Consider the following 18,898-nt stretch of genomic DNA (forward strand, 5'->3'; position numbering starts at 1 on the left):
TGCTGATGTTAATAATAGAGGTCTGGACTCTACAGTTATGGAGTCAGCAGAGTGTTGGGGGGTTTTATGCACTCAGCTCCTCTGCTCTGTAACTTTACATTTTTCAATTGTACCACTCTCATTTGATCATGAAATTTCTTTACTCCTAAATATTCCTCAAACTGACATGTTACACTGGGGAAGTCCTACTACAGGACCACTCTGGAATCAGATAGTTCTTTAGAAGAAGCCATTCTGTAACAGATGTTAGTAAAGACGATGGTATGGCGAGGGGCTGGATGTGGCAATGGGACTGAATGAAAATCCTGAATATAATGATTAAGCGTTGCATCCAATACTTTCATACCTATAGTGTAGCATATGAAAAAATGTAACTTTAAACTCCAGCGGACAAAATCCAGGATGCAAAATTTAAAAAGTTTTTTCTTGCATTAGCTAATGCAAGAAAAAACTTTTTAAATTTTGCATCCTGGATTTTGTCCGCTGGAGTTTAAAGTTACATTTTTTCATTTGAATTTTTCGTGGCTGGCTCCTGCTCTGGTCTCCGTGCAGACTTTCTCCTGGATTGATATTGGATCTCACACGCCGGGGTGTACGGGTAAGCTGGCTTTGAAAATCTGGAATTTTTTTTGTATAGTGTAGCATAGTTGCCAGGCGGTGGCGGATTATAATGAGGTCAATCTGGGCGGTAGCCCAGGGTCCAGTGGTGTGGGGGGCCCACCAGCCCAGGGTAAATTGTCCCATTATAATCCGCCACCATAACACCAAGCCCCCCCATGTACAGACCCATCCTCACCCTCCCAGACCCACCGGCCACTTCAGCCCCTCGGTCCAAGGACCCTGATTATCTGACCCGACTCCTCCCCTCCTGTGACCTCATCACAGGTCCTGTGCGCACAGCCCTCGATGTATGTAGGACTCTGCTGTGCTGGTTGTCATCATGCTGGATGAGGGAAGTATGTGTGGGGCCAGGAGGGGTTTATAGGGTGGATGTAGCTGCGTGTGTATACGAGGTGTACGGAGCAGAGCCACGCGTGTGCAAGGTGTGTGTGCGGAGCGGAGCCGCACGTGTGCGAGGTGTACGGAGCGGAACTGCGCATGTGCGAGGTGTTAGGAGTGGAGCCGCGCATGTGCGAGGTGTGCAGAGCAGAGCCACGCGTGTAAGAGGTGTACGGAGTGGAGATGTGTACGCAGCTGAGCCGCATGTGTATACAGGGTGTATGGAGCGAAGCCGCGTGTGTATGAGGTGTACAGAGCGAAGCTGTGTGTGTACGAGGTGTACGGAACGGAGCCCTGTGTGTACAAAGTGTACGGAGCTGAGCTGAGTGTTTACGAGGTGTATGGAGCAAAGCCGCATGTGTACAAGGTTTACGGAGTGGAGCCATGTGTATACAAGGTGTACTGAGCAGAGCTGCATGTGTACGAGGTTTACGGAGTGGAGCCATGTGTGTACTGAGTGGAGCCGTGTGTGTCCGAGATGTACGGAGCAGAGCCGTGTGTGTATGAGGCATACAAAGGTGTATGAGGTGTGTAGAGCCATGCGTGTACAAGGTGTATGATGGGGAGCATTCATAACTCCCAACTGTCCCAGATTTTGAGTCTGCCCCACTGCCCTGACCGGGAGCTTACTTTTCCAACGGACACAGGAGTACACGGCGGAGTCCCGAGGAGCACTTGAAAACTCGCACGTGACATCGGAAGTGACGTGCTGGAGTCTGACCGGAAATGAGGTAATTTTTGGAGGAGATTGTGACGGAACCATAGAGGCACTTCAGGGAATGCTTCAGATCATCAACATGTCCTCCTCCGACAGCGCGGACAGTGGTATCGCCTTGGACTCGGGGATGTTGGCCATGTGAGTGGGTCATGATATGTCCTGCACCAAGAGGCTCAGGTGGGCACTGCAATGTGAGCCAGACTGGTATAGTATCTTTATAGAATCTTTCTTTCTCTCTCTGTTCTTTCGTTCCCCTCTTTCTTTCTTTCTTGCATTCTTTCTTTCCGTTTTCTTTCTCTTTCTTTCCCTCTCTGTTCTTTCTTTCTTTCCCCTCTTTCTTTTTTTCTCTCTCTCTCTGTTCTTTTTTTCTGTCCCCTCTTTATTTCTCTCTGTTCTTTCTTTCTATCTTTCTTTCTCTCTCCTTTCTTTCTGTTTTTTTCTCTCTCTCTGTTCTTTCTTTATTTTCCTCAGTACCACTGTGCCCACAATGCCAACCACTGTGCCCATAATGCCAGCTACTGTGCCCTCAGTACCAGTCAGTGTGATCAGCAGTGCTAAATGAGTGTGGTTGGGGCGTGGATATGGGTGTGACTTGTGGTGAAATGGGTGTGGTTGGGCGGCCGGTAACCAATCATCATAGTGGAAGTCGTCTTTGTCTGTTTCCATCAACTTTGTTATTTGTGGGCAGTGTGCACCTCTAGTAAGGTGGGCACGAGGTGGCGGGTCTTGTCACCTCTGCCAGCCACACACATAAGTTACTATGAGATGTATTTTACTCCTGCCACATTTCTTTCTTGGCCTACTGAGAGAAATGTTTTGTCCAGTTGAAAGCTATACAACCTGAGGATTGTGGATGTGTGCGCTGCCTGCATGTAGTAATATGTGTGTGTGTGTGTGTGTATATATATATATATATATATATATACACACACACACACACACACATTTACTTACTCCGACCCCTATATAAACCCTGCCCCTCCAACCGCCATCCACTTTTCCATGCTCCTGTTGCAATCCTGGGGTCTTTTTTGTCCCCTCTTGGTCCTCCACATGCTGAACATCTGGGACATGACTATCATTGCGCAGTGTGCGTCGCCTGATGCAGCGTCGTGTCCAGTGTGTGAGACAGCGACTTGTTTGTGGCGTTAACCCCTCTGCTGCCATGTTGGGCACAGCCTGTAACAAGGAGCGTCTCTTCCTGTGTCTCCGGCCACAGGCTGCACATCGGAGGCTGCTTCTTCTATCTGGGGAAGTTCATAAAGCAGAAGCCTCTGTGTGACTCATGTGAAGTAACTTGTCTGACAGGTCATGGGTCCAGGTCAGCAGGTGATTGCAGACTATTAGTTAGTTTCGATGTTAGGTACAGGTGAGTCAGGACTAGATGTTGGGTGGAAGCCTTCCAGTATTTGTAAGGCCTCGTGCACACGCTGAGTATTTGGTGAATTTTTACCTCGGTATTTATAAGGCCTCGTGCACACGCTGAGTATTTGGTGAGTTTTTCACTCAGTATTTGTAAGGCCCCGTGGACACGCTGAGTATTTGGTGTTTTTTACCTCAGTATTCGTGAGGCCTCGTGCACATGTTGTGTATTTGCTGAGCTTTTTACCTCAGTATTTAACCCCTTCCCGCCCCTTGACGCACCGTATGCGTCGTGAAAAGTAGTGACTTCCCGACCCCGTCACATGACTGGGGGGCCCACAGAGTCTGAACAGCCCTGGGCCCTGGCTACCCTTAATCCACCCCTGTCGCAAGGTTTTTGCTTCCCCATCTGAGAGCAGCATGATCTAGGGGCAAATTCCAGCAATGTATCAATTAAAACTGTTTTTTTCTGTTGCAGATCTACCAGTTCTCTGAATGCTGAACCCTGTATAACCCCGCCCACACCACTGATTGGCTGCTTTCTGTGTACACTGTGCATAGGCTGAAAGATGACAATCTGTGGTGGGAGTGGACTTGGGCTAGCTTGCAGCAGATTTACTAATTCTCTAGTTATAATCTGTTGCTGATAAACGTAATTTTATAAAAACTACACTAATCAGGACAGTAAGTGACACATCGCTGCAATCAGGGTCTCTGCTCCTTCATTTTGCTGCTGTCAAATTAGGTAGCAAAAACTTGGTGACAGATTCACTTTATGTGTCATACATCATGATTGTGGTGTGAACATCATATCAGTTGATAGGACTCAATCTACATTGGCCAATTTTACAAGCCCGTAATATTTGCACATTTTCACCTACATTATGGTCTCATATCACATTGATTGATATTATGATATATCAGTGGTACTGACAAAGTCTATGTGTGCTCTGGCGTGCATCACTTTCGGGCATATACGCCTACTGGAGGCGGATACTCAGACACAGTCTACTATATCTAAGTGTCCTTCTCCAGTAGGCGTACACGCATGAAAATGATGCCCATAAGAGCTCATATTGACTCTGTCGACACAATTATAGTCAGCGGCCCCAACGGTGCATACACCTGAATCCCATTTTGCAGGGGGGTTCAGACATAAGACCCAACAGGACCAACAAACGTGGGCAATAACGCAATATGAAAGGAGCTTTAGGGAATGTGCACAACTTCACACAATATATTTTTGAGGCAAAAAAGAATGAACATATGCACAACAATGTCCAAACTACCTGCTGTGCATGTTTCTTATTTTCTAATTCAGCTAGCTGATCCAGGCTTTGAAAGCCATGAAGCTGCTGTGTGTGACTGATACATTCTTAAAGGGGCTTTCGCTTGTAAGCCATCAATATCTTACATATGAAATAATAATAAAAGGGACAAAAGCAACGCAAAAAGCGAGAACATAACAGAGCCTCCTCCATGTTTCACAGTAGGGACAGTGTTCTTTTTTTGATAAGCTTAATTTTTCTGTCTGTGAACATAGAGCTGATGTGCCATGCCAAAAAGTTCAATTTTTGTCTCATCAGTCCATAGGACATTCTTCCAGTATAGTTTGGTATATAGTATAGTTTTTCTGATTTGCTATGTCTCTTTCCTCATGTGCAGGTATTGCAGGACCTTAGGTATCCATGGTTTTGACCACTAAGCTAGGGATGAGCGAGTAATGCTGTACTCGTTACGAGTAGCTCCTAATACTCGGGTACTCGTAATGAGTAGTGAGTCCAATGTAAGTCTATGGAAAATGCAAGTAATGGGCAGAGAATGTGTGTGGGCGGAGACTGTGTGTGAGCGTGGAGAATGTGTGCGGGGGTCTGTGGGGCTGTGCTGGGCTCTGCCGATGCTGTGTGGGGCCTGTGCTGGTGCTGTGCGGTGGCTGTGTGGGCATTGTCTGATGGGACTACTTGTTCCATTTGGCTATGCCCGCTACAGTGACAGCATTAGCGGATGATGGGAAAGTAGTATTCCCATCATCCGGCTAATGTGGTGAATGTAAAAAAAAAAAAAAAAAAAGACATACAGAACATACAACATATAACATACAGTACATACACATAACAGAGTACATACCGCACACGCCTAATTCCCAAAAGCCATTGATCACCTGTAAAAAAATTAAAATAATAAAGCAACCTATACTCACCTTTCCATTGTAATCCCATTAATAACGAGGGCCCCACGTCGATCTCCCATGGAGAGCAGCTGCATCAGCTGATGCGACCGCTCTCCAGCGATACAGTGTTGCTGCGCAGCCAGCCAATCACAGTAATGCCACAACAAAGAAGGCGCCGGCTTTATTGTGAATAGCTAACACATGCCGGTGGGACATCTGAATATTGCGAGGCTAGTAGTGAAATTTACTCGCTAGGATTCGGGTACTGCATTACTCGCCAAGTACCGAATCCTAACGAGTATACTCGCTCATCCCTACCCCTAGCAAATGGCTGTCACTATATCAGTGGTCGAATCAGAAAAAACTATACTATATTTTAAATTGGAGGTATTTACTAATGTTATTACTACACCTACTACATATTGGCATAGGATCTTGGCGATGGGAATACCTCTTTAAGCCAATTACATACTTTTATGTTTGCAAACAAATCAGTTCCTCCTGGAGAAGGAAGTCCTGCACAGGTTGTTGCCACCCAGTGGTAAGGGTGCATAATTATTATACTGTCTGAAATGGGAATGAGCATTCCTCAAAACTCTCACTTTCTAATTAGTGGACTGTCTAAACAGAGTGCCAACAAACCGTATTCGGCAGCACATTGTCCTGTGTAAACAGCATATGTGATGTGAAGAACAATGATATTCTAAACACACAGTAAAATCGCTTCGATTGTTTTCTGTGCATGGCAGTGAGGTTGACATGTCTCAACAGTCTATTAAATGTCCATTGGATGCAGCCAATTGGAAGTCACTGAATGCCTGTAGTCTGCCAGTGAAAATGGAGCCTTAAAGAGGACTTGTTACCCGGTCAAAAGTGGTTGGTGTTTGCTTACTTTTTTATTCTCACTGCTCCCTTGAGTATTTTGTCAATATGCCATGCGGCATATGTGCTAATTTTTTGCCACAGGGACGTGACCCACAGGATTCTCTGTTTCTTTAGGTTGCTCTGCATTATTACCCTTGGTAAATATCGGAATTTGCACTAAATAAATAAGTCCATATCTCTGCGGATTAAAGCAAATATATATGTACACTCAGGAGAGCAGAGGGAAGAAAATAAGAGCAAAGACTGGCCACTTAGGACCAAGTGACAAGCCTTCTATAAGGAGATTCGACAAACCTGGGGTGGGCCTCCTTTCTCTAGGGACCAATAGTGCCCACATGCAGGTACGGACTGGGGCTTAAATTCCGCCCTGGCATTTGAAATCACACAGGCTCATGCTGTCCCTGTCCCCAAGCACCAGATGGGATATATTACCCTGGATGGAGGAAAGCAAGATTTACTGCAAGACCAATATTTCTAATGATACCTGTGGCCTGCTGGGGTAAGTGATGGAGTCAGCGACTTTGTGCTCCGTCACAACTCTTAACAGTATGGGAGTCTTGAGAACACCGATTCTGTTAACTACATAGCAGACAAGGCAGCCCATGACCAGACAGGCCCTTCGGGCATTTGCCAGAATTGCCAGATGGCCAGTCCGGCCATGCCCACATGGTCTATGGGATGTACTCCCTTGATCTTGTGGTGAGACATCCTCTCTCCAACGAAGGATCAGTGATACAGAACTCTAAGCAGCTGTTTTTTTGGTAAAATAAAACCCTTACTTCTGATACAGAATGCAAACATTTTTAGTGAATTCATGGCTTTTCATTTAATGTTTGAATTGGCCTTGGAAAATATGGCAGCCGTGCCCCAAGGATGCAGTCACCTGGACTAAATATGGAGACTTTGCAGATGTTGACTTGTGTGAGTGAAGGAGATTTTGCAGCATGTTTTATACATGTGTTTCTCCTCCCGCCAGTGTGTTGATGTTGGAACAGAACTTTGCCTCATTATTTATGGTGTGAAAGTGTTCACTTCCTGCTCACAGGCTCAGGTAGCTTAGCAGCCGGCACGGAATATGGGGGACATAAGAGTCAGGCAATCAGTAGGGTGCAGGACACGGGGACTGTAGAAAACCTTCAGTTCACTTCACAGCTACATAACTCAAATCAATAGTATAATACATGAAAGCAATGAGGTGCATTATTAATCTGGAAATAAGACGGGTTTAAATAGTCAAAGACTTACACTTTTAATCTCGGTTTCTTACTACCTTTCTTTTCCACCCATCCTTCTTCCCTTATCCCACCTATTCTTTGCTCAGCCTTACTTTTTATAGGCTAGGCATCACCATCATGCCGCTACTTCTAGCTTTCTTGTTGCAATCATTTTATTTTTCTCATTTGTTTTCATGAACATTTTCTTTGTCCTAATATTGTGTTATAGTTTTCTTTCAAGATCTTCAATCAAAAAAAATTCCATTGCAAAGAATATAAGTTATGTGTAGACAGTGTGCATGCCGATAGAACTTTTTATAGTTATGGGCGCAAACAAGAGATATCTAAAAATGCTGTTGTCTCCAATTTGCAATCTTTCATTGCTCAGATTAGATGGCACAGGAATGATGGCTACCTAAACTCTACTTTGTCTTGAATGTCCACTATAGACACCTATGTGTTATAATACATTGCAAGCTGCTCATCGCAGTTCAATGTCTATCCGAATATATTCACTTTGCATTTTTGCTGTGAAGTTGACATTGCTCTGTTATTCTACAGTAACAACACACTTGGTACAATAAGTAAAAATAAATTGCAACTCCCTTTTGATGTACAGACTAGAGATTCTGACCCCACAGTCCCTAGTGGTTCCTGCATGAGCAGAGATAGCACCACTCACAAACTAGAAAATGGCAACTTGGACCTATATTGCCTGAAAGGCCGTCAAGTGCTTCACGTTCTTGCTAAAGAACCAGAGGGCAGAGGAAAGTGTGATTTACCTACAAAAGGGAAAGTGTGCTGAAAAAGGAAAGATTCCAGAGTGAGTAAAATAAACTATGAAATATAAAATAATGTATAAAGTATGTAATGTTAGATAATATGCAGCTTTCTTCCTAAAAATTAAAATAAGATAGGTGCAGAGTACAGAACAGAAACAGTAAAGAGAAAAATCCCACCTGGAATTTCACTGGCTGGCTTTACATTACAGCAGAATGGCTGAATATCCAAAAGATACTATCATCACGAGAAAATGCCAACAGGGAGACAGAATATAAAGCCACAACCAAAACGTGATAGGGCAGACAAATGAAAACACTTGTGTTATGCTAAACAGACTGTAGCCAGAATAGCAGAAACTAAACACCCAGAAAAAGGTGAGTCTGCTGAGGCTGGTGGACAGGACTGGTGAAAGGGGGCAATGGGCAGAGTTTGGGTGTTAGGATTAACAGTGAATGGCATTGAGCAGCTTGTAATGTATTATAATACAAACAAGCTGAAGAAGCAAATCAGGGTAATCATTAAAACACATTTTTCCCAAAATAATAGCTGCAATATAAAATGCAAAGACCTCTGTAGCTGTTACCATAATCTTACATGTTTACGTTTTATTTTGCAGAACCCGTATATGTTCCATTCCTCGTTGTTGGGTCCATATTCATTGCCTTCATCATCCTGGGCTCCCTGGTTGCTGTCTACTGCTGCACATGTTTGAGACCGAAGCAGACATCTCAACAACCGATGAGATTCACCTTACGCAGTTACCCTCCTGAATCTCTACCTATGATATTGACCAGTACGAGCCTACGGACTCCATCTAGACAATCTAGCACTGCAACTAGTTCCACCTCTACTGGGGGATCAGTACGTCGTCTTTCCTCCACCAGAGCAGATCCTGGTTATCTAGTAACCTCTCCCCCACCTCCGTACTCTTCAGCACATTCTATTCATCTCAATCCATCAACATTTCTGGTGCCCACACAGTACTTTTCATATCCTCTCCAAGCAGATGGAAACTCTAAGAACTGTCCTGAATTTCGACAGTAAGACTATTTGGAAACTAGTATCCGTTCTTTATTTTTGTGGAAAGTTTGTGGAATACAGGATGGATGCTACAGCGTATACAATTCTGTACTTCTGTGTAGAGACAAATAATGATGCACAATGTTTTGCAAAGAAACCTGAACTATTGTGCAATAGAAGGTGTATAATATAGGAAACTTTTCTTTCCTACTGGTGAAAAACAACTGCTGTACTAGTTGAATTGTTTTCGAGTGTTGACCAGTGAAGATTCTCTAAAATACATTTCATTTGTAATAGGTCATACATTTTTGTACATGAAAATTGAAAAACCATAACAAATAAAAGTAAAATATGATTAGCTTGAGATCTTGACTCAACATGTGACATGATGTGTTCTTAAATTGAAGAATGGCCCACCATAATATCATTTCAGGTGCGGTAACCATGTACACTAAAACTACACTGAATACACAAAAATACAGTGCATTGCGAAAGTATTTGGCTCTCTGGAACTTTTCACCCTTTTCCCACATATCATGCTTCAAACATAAAGATACCAAATGTAAAATTTTTGGTAAAGAATCAACAAGTGGGACACAATTGTGAAGTTGAATGAAATTTATTGGTTATTTTAAATTTTTGTGAAAAGTGGGGCACACTCTGCTGCTGAGCCTTCTCCTAAGTCCCCGACGAGCTCCCTGATGTAAAGGTATGGTAACGGGCAATAAGGGGTTGAATATGTGTTTACAAAATAGTAAAATAAAAACAAAACTCCCTTTTCATGTTCAAACTAAACTTTTTATTAAACTGAAACAACTGTGACAAAACATTGAAAAATACTGCGTTACCCATGCACATTCCTAAAGAAAAAGCTAACAGATGTAAAAAAAACAAAACAAAACATAAAATAAAACCAGTGCCATCTTCAAGTCATATCCTTGCTTGCCTAACAGACTAAAAATGTGATCAAATGTAAATCACAAAACGAAACCTGAGTTATGACCAAAACATTCAGCAGAAACATTAGTCATGCAGCACCAAAACTTCTAGTTACAGCAGCAGGAATCAATTGAAAATCAAGAATAAATTTGATACGACCCATTAGACATCCAGAGCAAACAAAAAGCAGAACACAAAATAAAAAATATACACAAAATTTACAGTAAAAACAACAACTATACACATAATGGCAGGAAGAAAAGAGAAAACATTCAATCATGGCTTCTTTCAAAGTGTCGATATTTTGTTCTCCAATCTGATTGGACAGTGCTAATGAAGAAACACAGGACAAATGCCAACTGTAAAATGCCCATAAAATTTCAATTAATATCAGCCACAAACCGGATTCTCCTACAGTCATATTGTTGCCTCTGCCTGTGTCTCCCCAATGTCATATCAGGTGGAACAGTCTTTTTAGTTAAATGCAAATATTTGAGGGTTAAAAATAATTTTTTGAAATTGAGTTTCATTAAAAAAGTTTGAACGAATTTGCTCTTTATTTCAGTGCAAATTCAACTTTGACGAGCCTACGGTCATAAATCAGATGAGGAGAACTCAGAGAAAGTTAAAGACTTACAATCTTACAAAAAATGTTATTCCACAATCAAATATGTAATTGCGATTTTGCAAAAATTTAGTGCGAAGACAAATAAGTACGTGGCAAAAACAGAAAGTCGTTATTTCGATTGAACTGAGCCACAAACGTTTTAATGAACATAACATTTTTTTTTCCCAAACACATAGTACTCAAGCATAGTGCAAGCCTGCAAATCATCAAAACCCTCAGAAACAGGAGTTACATTAGTCAAACATCATAAAAACATTGTACTTGAAAACTCATGCAGACAGAACAGGTACGCTCATCTCAACCACAAGTGTTTAAGTCACAAAAAAAGTAAATGGAACTTCTTCATCCGGAGACGAATGTCGATCCACCCAGAAACAGAATGAGGGGAATGATTCCACACAAAGTAAAACTAACTCCAGTCATAGGTGCCGTTTACTTATTCAAATGAGGATCAAGACGGCAAATTAGCAATGCGGCATTGAATAACAGCTAAATATTTTACATCAATATTCAGTAGTACGATCGCCTTTCCTGGCCTCCGATGTAAAAACTATCAGATAAATAAGTGCAAAAATAATGTAATAACAAGACTTAAAAGCAATCTAATAAAACTCCTACAGACAAGGTGCCGATATAGCGCCAAATACAGTGGACTGACTTCAGTTAAATTTTGCACATACGGAATTGGCACCTAAAATCATACCCAAAGAAATATGTATTGATGCACGACATTGCAAAACAGTTAAAGGGAACCTGTCATCTGAAAAAACGTCTGCAGATATTGGGTTTACAGGTTAATAGCATTCTGACACCATGTAATGCCAGCACTGAGAGCCCACTGCTGGGAGGAAGTGACCTTTATTCCTACGGCAGAGTTCAGCTTCCAGCCTAAGGCTGGCGCCGGCACGTCGTCAGTCACCGCTCTGCGTATTGAGTGCAGTGGCTTCAACTGCATCCCGCCACTGATTGACAGCAGGGTCAGCATTACAGCTGGCTGTCAGCCGCTCTCCTCTATACACAGAGCGGTGACTGGTCCAGAAGCTGAACGCTGCCGAGGGAATAAAGTTAATTTCCTCCTGGCAGCAGGGCTCTCAGTGCTGGCACCGCACGTGTCAGAATGCTACTAACCTGCAGTTTGAAACCATATCTAGAAGTTATTAGCGCTTTGTTATTTAAATGACAGGTTCCCTCTAGATACACAGGGCTTTCAAAACTAACTCACACTCACTTACATTTTGTAGAGACGCCCCCTTTGACAAGTTAAAGGGTATTGCCCAGTAGTTAATTTACATATTTCAAGGAGCAAAAATAGACGAATGGTGCAATAAAAAGCTCTAATAAAAAAATGCTCCTGTTAATTCACTGGAAATAAGAGTCTTAAATAAAGCAGACATGTTGGGAGAGATAAGAGGTCCTCAATAAGGAGTGGCCCTGCACAAAAGCTTTGTATAAGGCCGGGGTCAGACTTACGAGAGCAATGCGAAAAACTCGAGGGAGTCTCTCGCATCAATACCTGGCACTGCCGCCGCCACTCGGGATCGAAGTAGGGATATATGGAGCCGCACATTCCGGTCCCGAGTGCTGGCGGCAGTGCCGGGTATTGATGCGAGTTTCTTGCACTGTACTCGCAAGTCTGACCCTGGCCTAAATCATTTTATCCAACACTTTCTGTAAAAATATCCTATTCAATCAGATAATATAACTCAAAGCAAAACAAACTGTCCAATATGTGAAACCTCCTTATATACAGGCCCTTTAGTATTTCCTGCACCCCCTAGATTATAACATTCAGGGTCCCCTGGACTTCTTCACACACAACGCTGAGCAATCTAAGGGTATGTGCACACATTGAGTTCATTTGCATGGGTGAAAAATGCTCCAAAAACACTACAACTCGCTGATAATGTAAAGTGCAGTGGGTTTCTTTTTAACCCTTGAAAACCGCGTGGCAAAAATGTAGAGTGTGAACAGGCCCTAAAAACTTGGGAAAGTGTAAAAGTGGGGAGCAGCCGGCAACACTGTTAGACTTCCCTGACTCGGGGAATGGGGTCGGCTTTGAATACATGTTAGAACATTTTGTCATATAGGATAAGAAATATTAAAGCTTTTCTGTTCTTCTAGATATTGTAAAGGTATTCGGGAATATATTTTGTGAAGTTGCTTTTCTACTGATACATTTGCTATAGTATTTATTATAACTTGTCATGGAGGCACTTATAAATTAAATGCATATTACAGATGTAGGCAATTATCTCAGATTCACTGGTATTTTATTTTTTCTCCTCAGATTCAAAACTTTCAAAAAATTCCTGATCAGGAGCGTACATCTCCTGTATATGTATTATGTGAGTTATCCTTAGACTTCAATAATATGTTAATGTTTATGCAGATAAAGCTTTTCCGATCGCCGGAGTCTAATTTGCAAGCAGAATATTCAAAATATGTTAATTGTAAGAAAATTGCATATTTCCTATTAATTCATAGTTCTGTCATTTCTTTGCAGTGGTTAGTACAATATATGAATCAATCTGCTCGCTGAAAATCCAGTTCGCCATAGAGTGAGCAACAAAGCTCCTTTTTTTTTTTTACCCAAAAATTATCCACTTAGAGGGGACAAAATGTTAACATTAATAGAATATGTATAATTAAACAGAAATGTGTATGCAGTTTACAGTCATAAAAAGATTTTTTTTTAGAAAGGAAATACAGGAAAATTAAATTAAAATAAATATGTTTTCTTGATATATATAGAAAATACATTAAAAAAAAACTAAAAAAAAAATGTGTGTGTAAGGGATATAGATTTTTTTTTTTATTTCCTGCAACTAAGAATTCTTTTAATTTCTCACATGAAAAACTAGTCAGGAAAAAATATTTAAGATGTCGAGATATATATATATATATATATATAAATTGTATGACCAAAGTGGAAATACAACATGGGCTAAATTACTGCAATATTAAAAAAAAACAAACAAACCAAAAAAAAACAACACAAAACAAAAACAGCAAAAAAAAAAAAAATGGAGATGTAAGAAAGAAATGTATCATGCGACACAGCAGTTAAAGTCACGGGCTTCAGCGAAACGCATCACCCCTAGCGTTCTGACACACAGGCAGATGCAGCACGGCAGACACATTTGCTATTTTACAAGATAAACAGAAATGCATGAATAAGACGAAAGGTGTAAAATGTCACAGATAATAAAAACAAGGGCCCTGGGCAGCGCATTGACAGTGCCTTATAGACAGGATCACAAATTCCCTTACTGAGCAAAATGCATCTTACTGCTTCTTCTATCTCCGAAGTCGCATGGAGAAGAGACTCAGTGTAAATAAGAAGCCATTGTGTCTTTGGCAAACATATTTATTAAATAGTTTGACACATAACCCTCTACAGCGGCGCTCGGATCAGTGAGGCGGGAGGACCTCCGGTCTTTCACTTCTGAATTCCAGAACGGTCGTCAATCTTGTAGACTCGTGATCCTGCACGTTGATGATGGTCAGTAGAATTATCTGGATGGTCACTAAGGCAGCAAGGCATTTCTTCCTTCTTAATACTGAAACATCCTTCTGTCTACCACATTTCCTATCACAGTTGTGTTAGTCTTCTTACTGACGAGCAGAAAGTAAGAATTTGAATTTTTAGAAACAATTTGTTCGATATCTTCTTCAGGAGTCGGGAGACAGTTTTGACCACAGATCTTCTTGAAACCTGAAGAGAAGCTTTGATATTTCATTGTTATATTTCTCAAGAGAGCCGACGGAGACGTCTCGTTTCACCACTCGTCTGGTTTTTGCTTTGTAGTGTCATAAGCTCGGATTACTTCTGACTGTGAGACAATGCCATTCTCATCCTGGGAGAAAGCATATCCATCTGTAAAAAAATGAGGGGAGCATTTTATGGACGGGTAGAACATGCTTAGACTTTGGTCGCACTGATGATTTGGCTTTACAGGTGCCTAAATGTTTATTATGGCTCTTTTACAAGAATCCTACCAATAATCGGTTTGTCGGAAGGTTTCCTTATTTATCTTGGATAGTGGCTAATTTTTCTGTGACCAGCAAAAAGCAGCATAGGCAGATTTAAAAGGTAGTCAAACTATAAAGCAATAAGTATAGAAGAGTATATTAAGAACATAGGTTATTCAAAGTGTAAGGCTCTTAAAAAGAAAAAAAATTAATAAAAAATATAGACCAGGGATGATCAATCGCTTTATTATCATATCAGGATTCACAAAGAAATGCTGGTTGTAAGCAAAGGTCAAAGTTCATAAAGTAGGCCCACTAATGTAAAAGTGATGAATAAAAGCTACAAAGATTAAAACAGACAGATAAATGCTTAGTCTGTCAAGCATCAGTCATATAGCCCACTGCCACTGTTGGCGATATATTAAGGCTGTGTTCACACACAGCGTTTTTTTTTTGCGGTTTTTACTGCGGTTTTCACTATAAAACCGCTAAAAATAAGCTTCCCAGTCATTTCTATACATTTTGCACTTTTGTGCACATTGATGCGTTTTTTTTTACCGCGAAAAAACCGCATCGCGGTAAAACCCGCAGCATGCCAGTTAATTTTGCGGATTTTTCCGCGGTTTTGGCTTCTTCCATGCGGTTTGAAACCGCTGTGGAAAAAAACGCATCAAAACAGAACAAAAAACGCACAAAAACCGCCGCGGAAAAATAGGTGTGGTTTCTGGGAAGAGATTCAGGTTTTTGAGCAGAAATTTTCTGCAACGTGTGCACTTAGCCTAAGGAAAAATGAGGGATGCTAATATTCTGTATAATATTAAATACAGGAAAAACGCCCCCCAAAAATAAGTAAAATATCTAGTAAGAGGCTACATTTGGGCCAATACCACAAAGTTTTCTTCTTTTAACAGCTTCCTGCTAAAGCTCTTCCTGACAGGGCGATATTTTATTTTGTACTTTCATTATTTTTCTTATCCCTCTTCCAAAAGCCGTAACCATTTTATTTTCTTACTGATATGCCCATACCAGGCTTTTTTTTTTGCAGAATGAGTTACAGTTTTGAATGAAGTCTTCAATTTTACCAAGTAAATTACTGAAAAGCGGGAAAGAAATTCTGTGTCGCAAAATGATCAAAATTCAGGCATAGTTTTTGGGCATTCAGTGTGTGGTGAAAATGACCTCGCAACAGGATTCTTCGGGTCAGAATGATTACGCCGATATGGTGATACCAAGCATGTATGGCTTTTAATCTATTTTTGTGGCCCAAAAAAAAAAAAAAAAAAAAAAAAAAGAGCAATTAACTTTGGAAGTAAAAATGTTTGTGTCAATTTTGTTAGTTGCATATTTTTTTTCCCATTTTTCCATCAATGGACATTTTTATTGGTACCATTTTGGGGTATAGACAAAGTTTTGATAACTGTGTTGTACTCTTGGGGAGAGAGGTGCAGTGACCTGAGTGATGTTTGTTTTTTCATTCTTCAGTTTGATCTGGGGAAAAAAGTGAGATTCAAACTTTTTTCTTTTTTAAAAATACATTCTAAAAATGTAATATTTTTACTTAATTTTTAAGTCCTCATTGAAGAATTGAACCTGCGATCTCTTGTTTTATATTCTGCAATACTAGAGTATTGCAGAATGTAAATAAATTGATGGCCTCCACTGAAGCTCAGGCCTGTGGCTGGGCTTCACAGAAGCACCAACAAGATGGAGACTTTCATTAGGACTACAGCTGGCACAGCTGCCATAATTCAGTGTGTGGAAAGGGAAAAAGAAACCATGGGCACGGGAGCGGTTTCCAAGATGAAATCAATCGACTTAAATGCTCCTGATAGAGATGGACAGTGACATTTAGGTGGTTAAACTGTGGCAATCGGAGGAAGCTTTGATCGTCGTTGAAGTAAGCACTTGTTATGTATTGGGCAGTCTCGGTTCCTCGTTCTTCTCCATAAGCCTGCACTCGACGAGTGAAGTACATCACACGTCAGTAAGGTCTTGAAGGTTTGTTTCGTCTGGCCGACATTTTTTTCAAAAAAGCCATTTCTGTGGGATCATCTGCCAATCTCTCTATGGAAAGCATTGGGCAGCTATACAGATAACTTGCAAGCAGTAAAGAAAAAACATGGCACCCAATCCAATGAATGGCTGACTACATTACTCTACGGCCGGATTTAGCTGAACTACTTTTTTCAGCTACTCTTTGTCCCATGTTATTACGGTAAATGGGAGGTTGCAGTTTTGGGTAGTCCTGTCTATAACATTCATAAGCCTTAAAATTGATAAAAAAACCCCATGTTGGTTAGTTAAAACAACCCTTTTTATGAAGGTATAGCACAGTTTAAAAACAAACAACCAAACTGACCTTTGTTTCTAATTCTGCACCACTACCCCCCTTCCGTGATATTTACCCAACTTAGTTGGGCAATAGTCCAAAAAAAAGGCAAAAGTTCCTGACTGTGTGGGCCGCTCTAAATATAGCAGACAGATACTTACGAAGCAGGTTTTGTTGTACGGACTCTGAACGATACATGTTGACTGTGTTCTTCTTGAAAACATTTTTCAACAGCTGCGCCCTCTCTGTTAAACTGTGGACACAAGAAAAAGTTGCAATTGTACAAAAAAGAATAAGTAAAGAGATTTTAGCAGAAGAGTGAAAATGAGGTGTAAATACGTTTTAATTCTAAATACAGTCTTCAGTAGCCACAAGAGAAGGTGGAATAAAGTAAGGTGCGTTTATAATGCGTCAATACTTTATTCCGTCACTGCATTCAGCAAATCATAGCTCCTCATGGTGACATTAGCGTAACTTATTGGAGCCGTGACAAACCTTGTTAATAGAATGGAGATGAGAGAGGAAAAGAAAGCTGGGAACTCCGTATAACTTGTAACTTTATTTAAACTCTATTAAAGATGGTCATACCAAGGCAGAATATGCTGACGCGTTTCAATTAAACGGTCTTAATGGTAACATGTTACGGATAAGACTGATTAGTCGAAATGTCAACATTTTCTTTTGCCTTGCTATGACCATTTTTTTTTAACCCCTTCACCCCGAAGCCTGTTTTCACCTTCCTGACCAGGCCAAATCTATCAATTCTGACCAGTGTCACTTTATGTGGCAATAACTATAGAACACTTCAACATATTCGAGTGATTCTGAGAATGTTTTTCCATGACACATTGTACTTTATGAGAGTAATAAATTTAAGTCAATATTTTTGGGGGTTTATTTGTGAAAATATTGGATATTTGGTTAAAATTTTTCAATTTTCAAACTTTTAATTTTTATGCCTTAGTGTATTTAGTGTAACAGTGTACTTCATGATAGTGGTAAAAATTTCTTTAATATGACTTGCGTTAATTTGAGGAAAAAAATCGGAAATATGGCAAAAATGTTGCAATTTTCAAACTTTCGATTCTTATACCCTTAAGTCAGTTATGTCACACAACATAGTTAATAAATAACATTTCCCACGTCTACTTTACATCAGCACAATTTTTGAAGCACAATTTTTTTTTGGTTACGAAGTTAGAAGGGTTGAAGGGAATCTGTCATCTCATTTTTGCCCTATGAGCTGCGGCCACCGCCATCAGGGGCTTATCTACAGCATTCTGTAATGCTGTAGATAAGCCCCCGATGTAACCTGAAAGATAAGAAAAACGAGTTAGATTATAGTCACCCGGGGGTCCGGCCCGATAGGTGTCGAGGTCCGGCGCCTCCCATCTTCCAACGATGACATCCTCCTTCTTACTTCTGCCACGGCTCCTGCACAGGCATACTATATCTGCCCTATTGAGTGCAGAGTAAAGTACTGCAGTGCGCAGGCGCCAGACCTCTCTGACCTTTCCTGATGCCTGCGCACTGCAGTACTATGCTCTGCCCTCAATAGGCGGGCTGTCATCGCTACAGAAATGCCAAACATGTGGTTTAGGCACACGAGCTCAGAAGGGAGGGGGCAGTTGGATTTGGGAGTGCAGAAGCTGTGGAATTTCTTTTGGGTGGGGGGTGAGGAGTTATTTCACCTTTCCAGAGCCTTCGTACTACCAGTAACAAGGAAGCCCCCTATATTTCCGTTAACAGATGACGGACCTGAGTGGGGACTTACTTTTTTTGTGGACTGACTTAAAGCTTTTATTGGGAACATTTTACATGTTTGAAATCACTTTTATCTGGTGCTCTACGCTGAGCACTTACATCGGGGTTTCCATTT

General features: G+C 41.0%; 2 protein-coding genes across 6 annotated transcripts in view; one reads left to right on the forward strand and one right to left on the reverse strand.

Annotated features, from left to right (window-relative positions):
* SHISA3 (shisa family member 3) overlaps nt 1-9,502 on the forward strand; it is a 56,729-nt gene extending 47,227 nt beyond the window's left edge. Inside the window, exon 2 of the mRNA XM_073583437.1 lies at nt 8,748-9,502. Coding sequence (XP_073439538.1) covers nt 8,748-9,175 — 428 coding nt within the window. The 3' untranslated portion in view covers nt 9,176-9,502. The remainder of the gene's footprint in view (nt 1-8,747) is intronic.
* A 425-nt stretch (nt 9,503-9,927) lies between these two features.
* ATP8A1 (ATPase phospholipid transporting 8A1) overlaps nt 9,928-18,898 on the reverse strand; it is a 311,188-nt gene continuing 302,217 nt past the window's right edge. For all 5 annotated transcript variants that reach the window (XM_073583432.1, XM_073583434.1, XM_073583430.1 and 2 more), the window contains 2 exons: nt 17,181-17,272; nt 9,928-14,595 (listed from right to left, as the gene is read on the reverse strand). In XM_073583432.1, the coding sequence (XP_073439533.1) occupies nt 14,498-14,595; nt 17,181-17,272 (190 nt within the window). In that variant the 3' untranslated portion in view covers nt 9,928-14,497. The remainder of the gene's footprint in view (nt 14,596-17,180; nt 17,273-18,898) is intronic.

Source organism: Dendrobates tinctorius, unplaced genomic scaffold (assembly GCF_039654945.1).
Source record: "Dendrobates tinctorius isolate UK_male_01 unplaced genomic scaffold, ASM3965494v1 ptg000079l, whole genome shotgun sequence".
Lineage (NCBI taxonomy): Eukaryota > Metazoa > Chordata > Amphibia > Anura > Dendrobatidae > Dendrobates > Dendrobates tinctorius.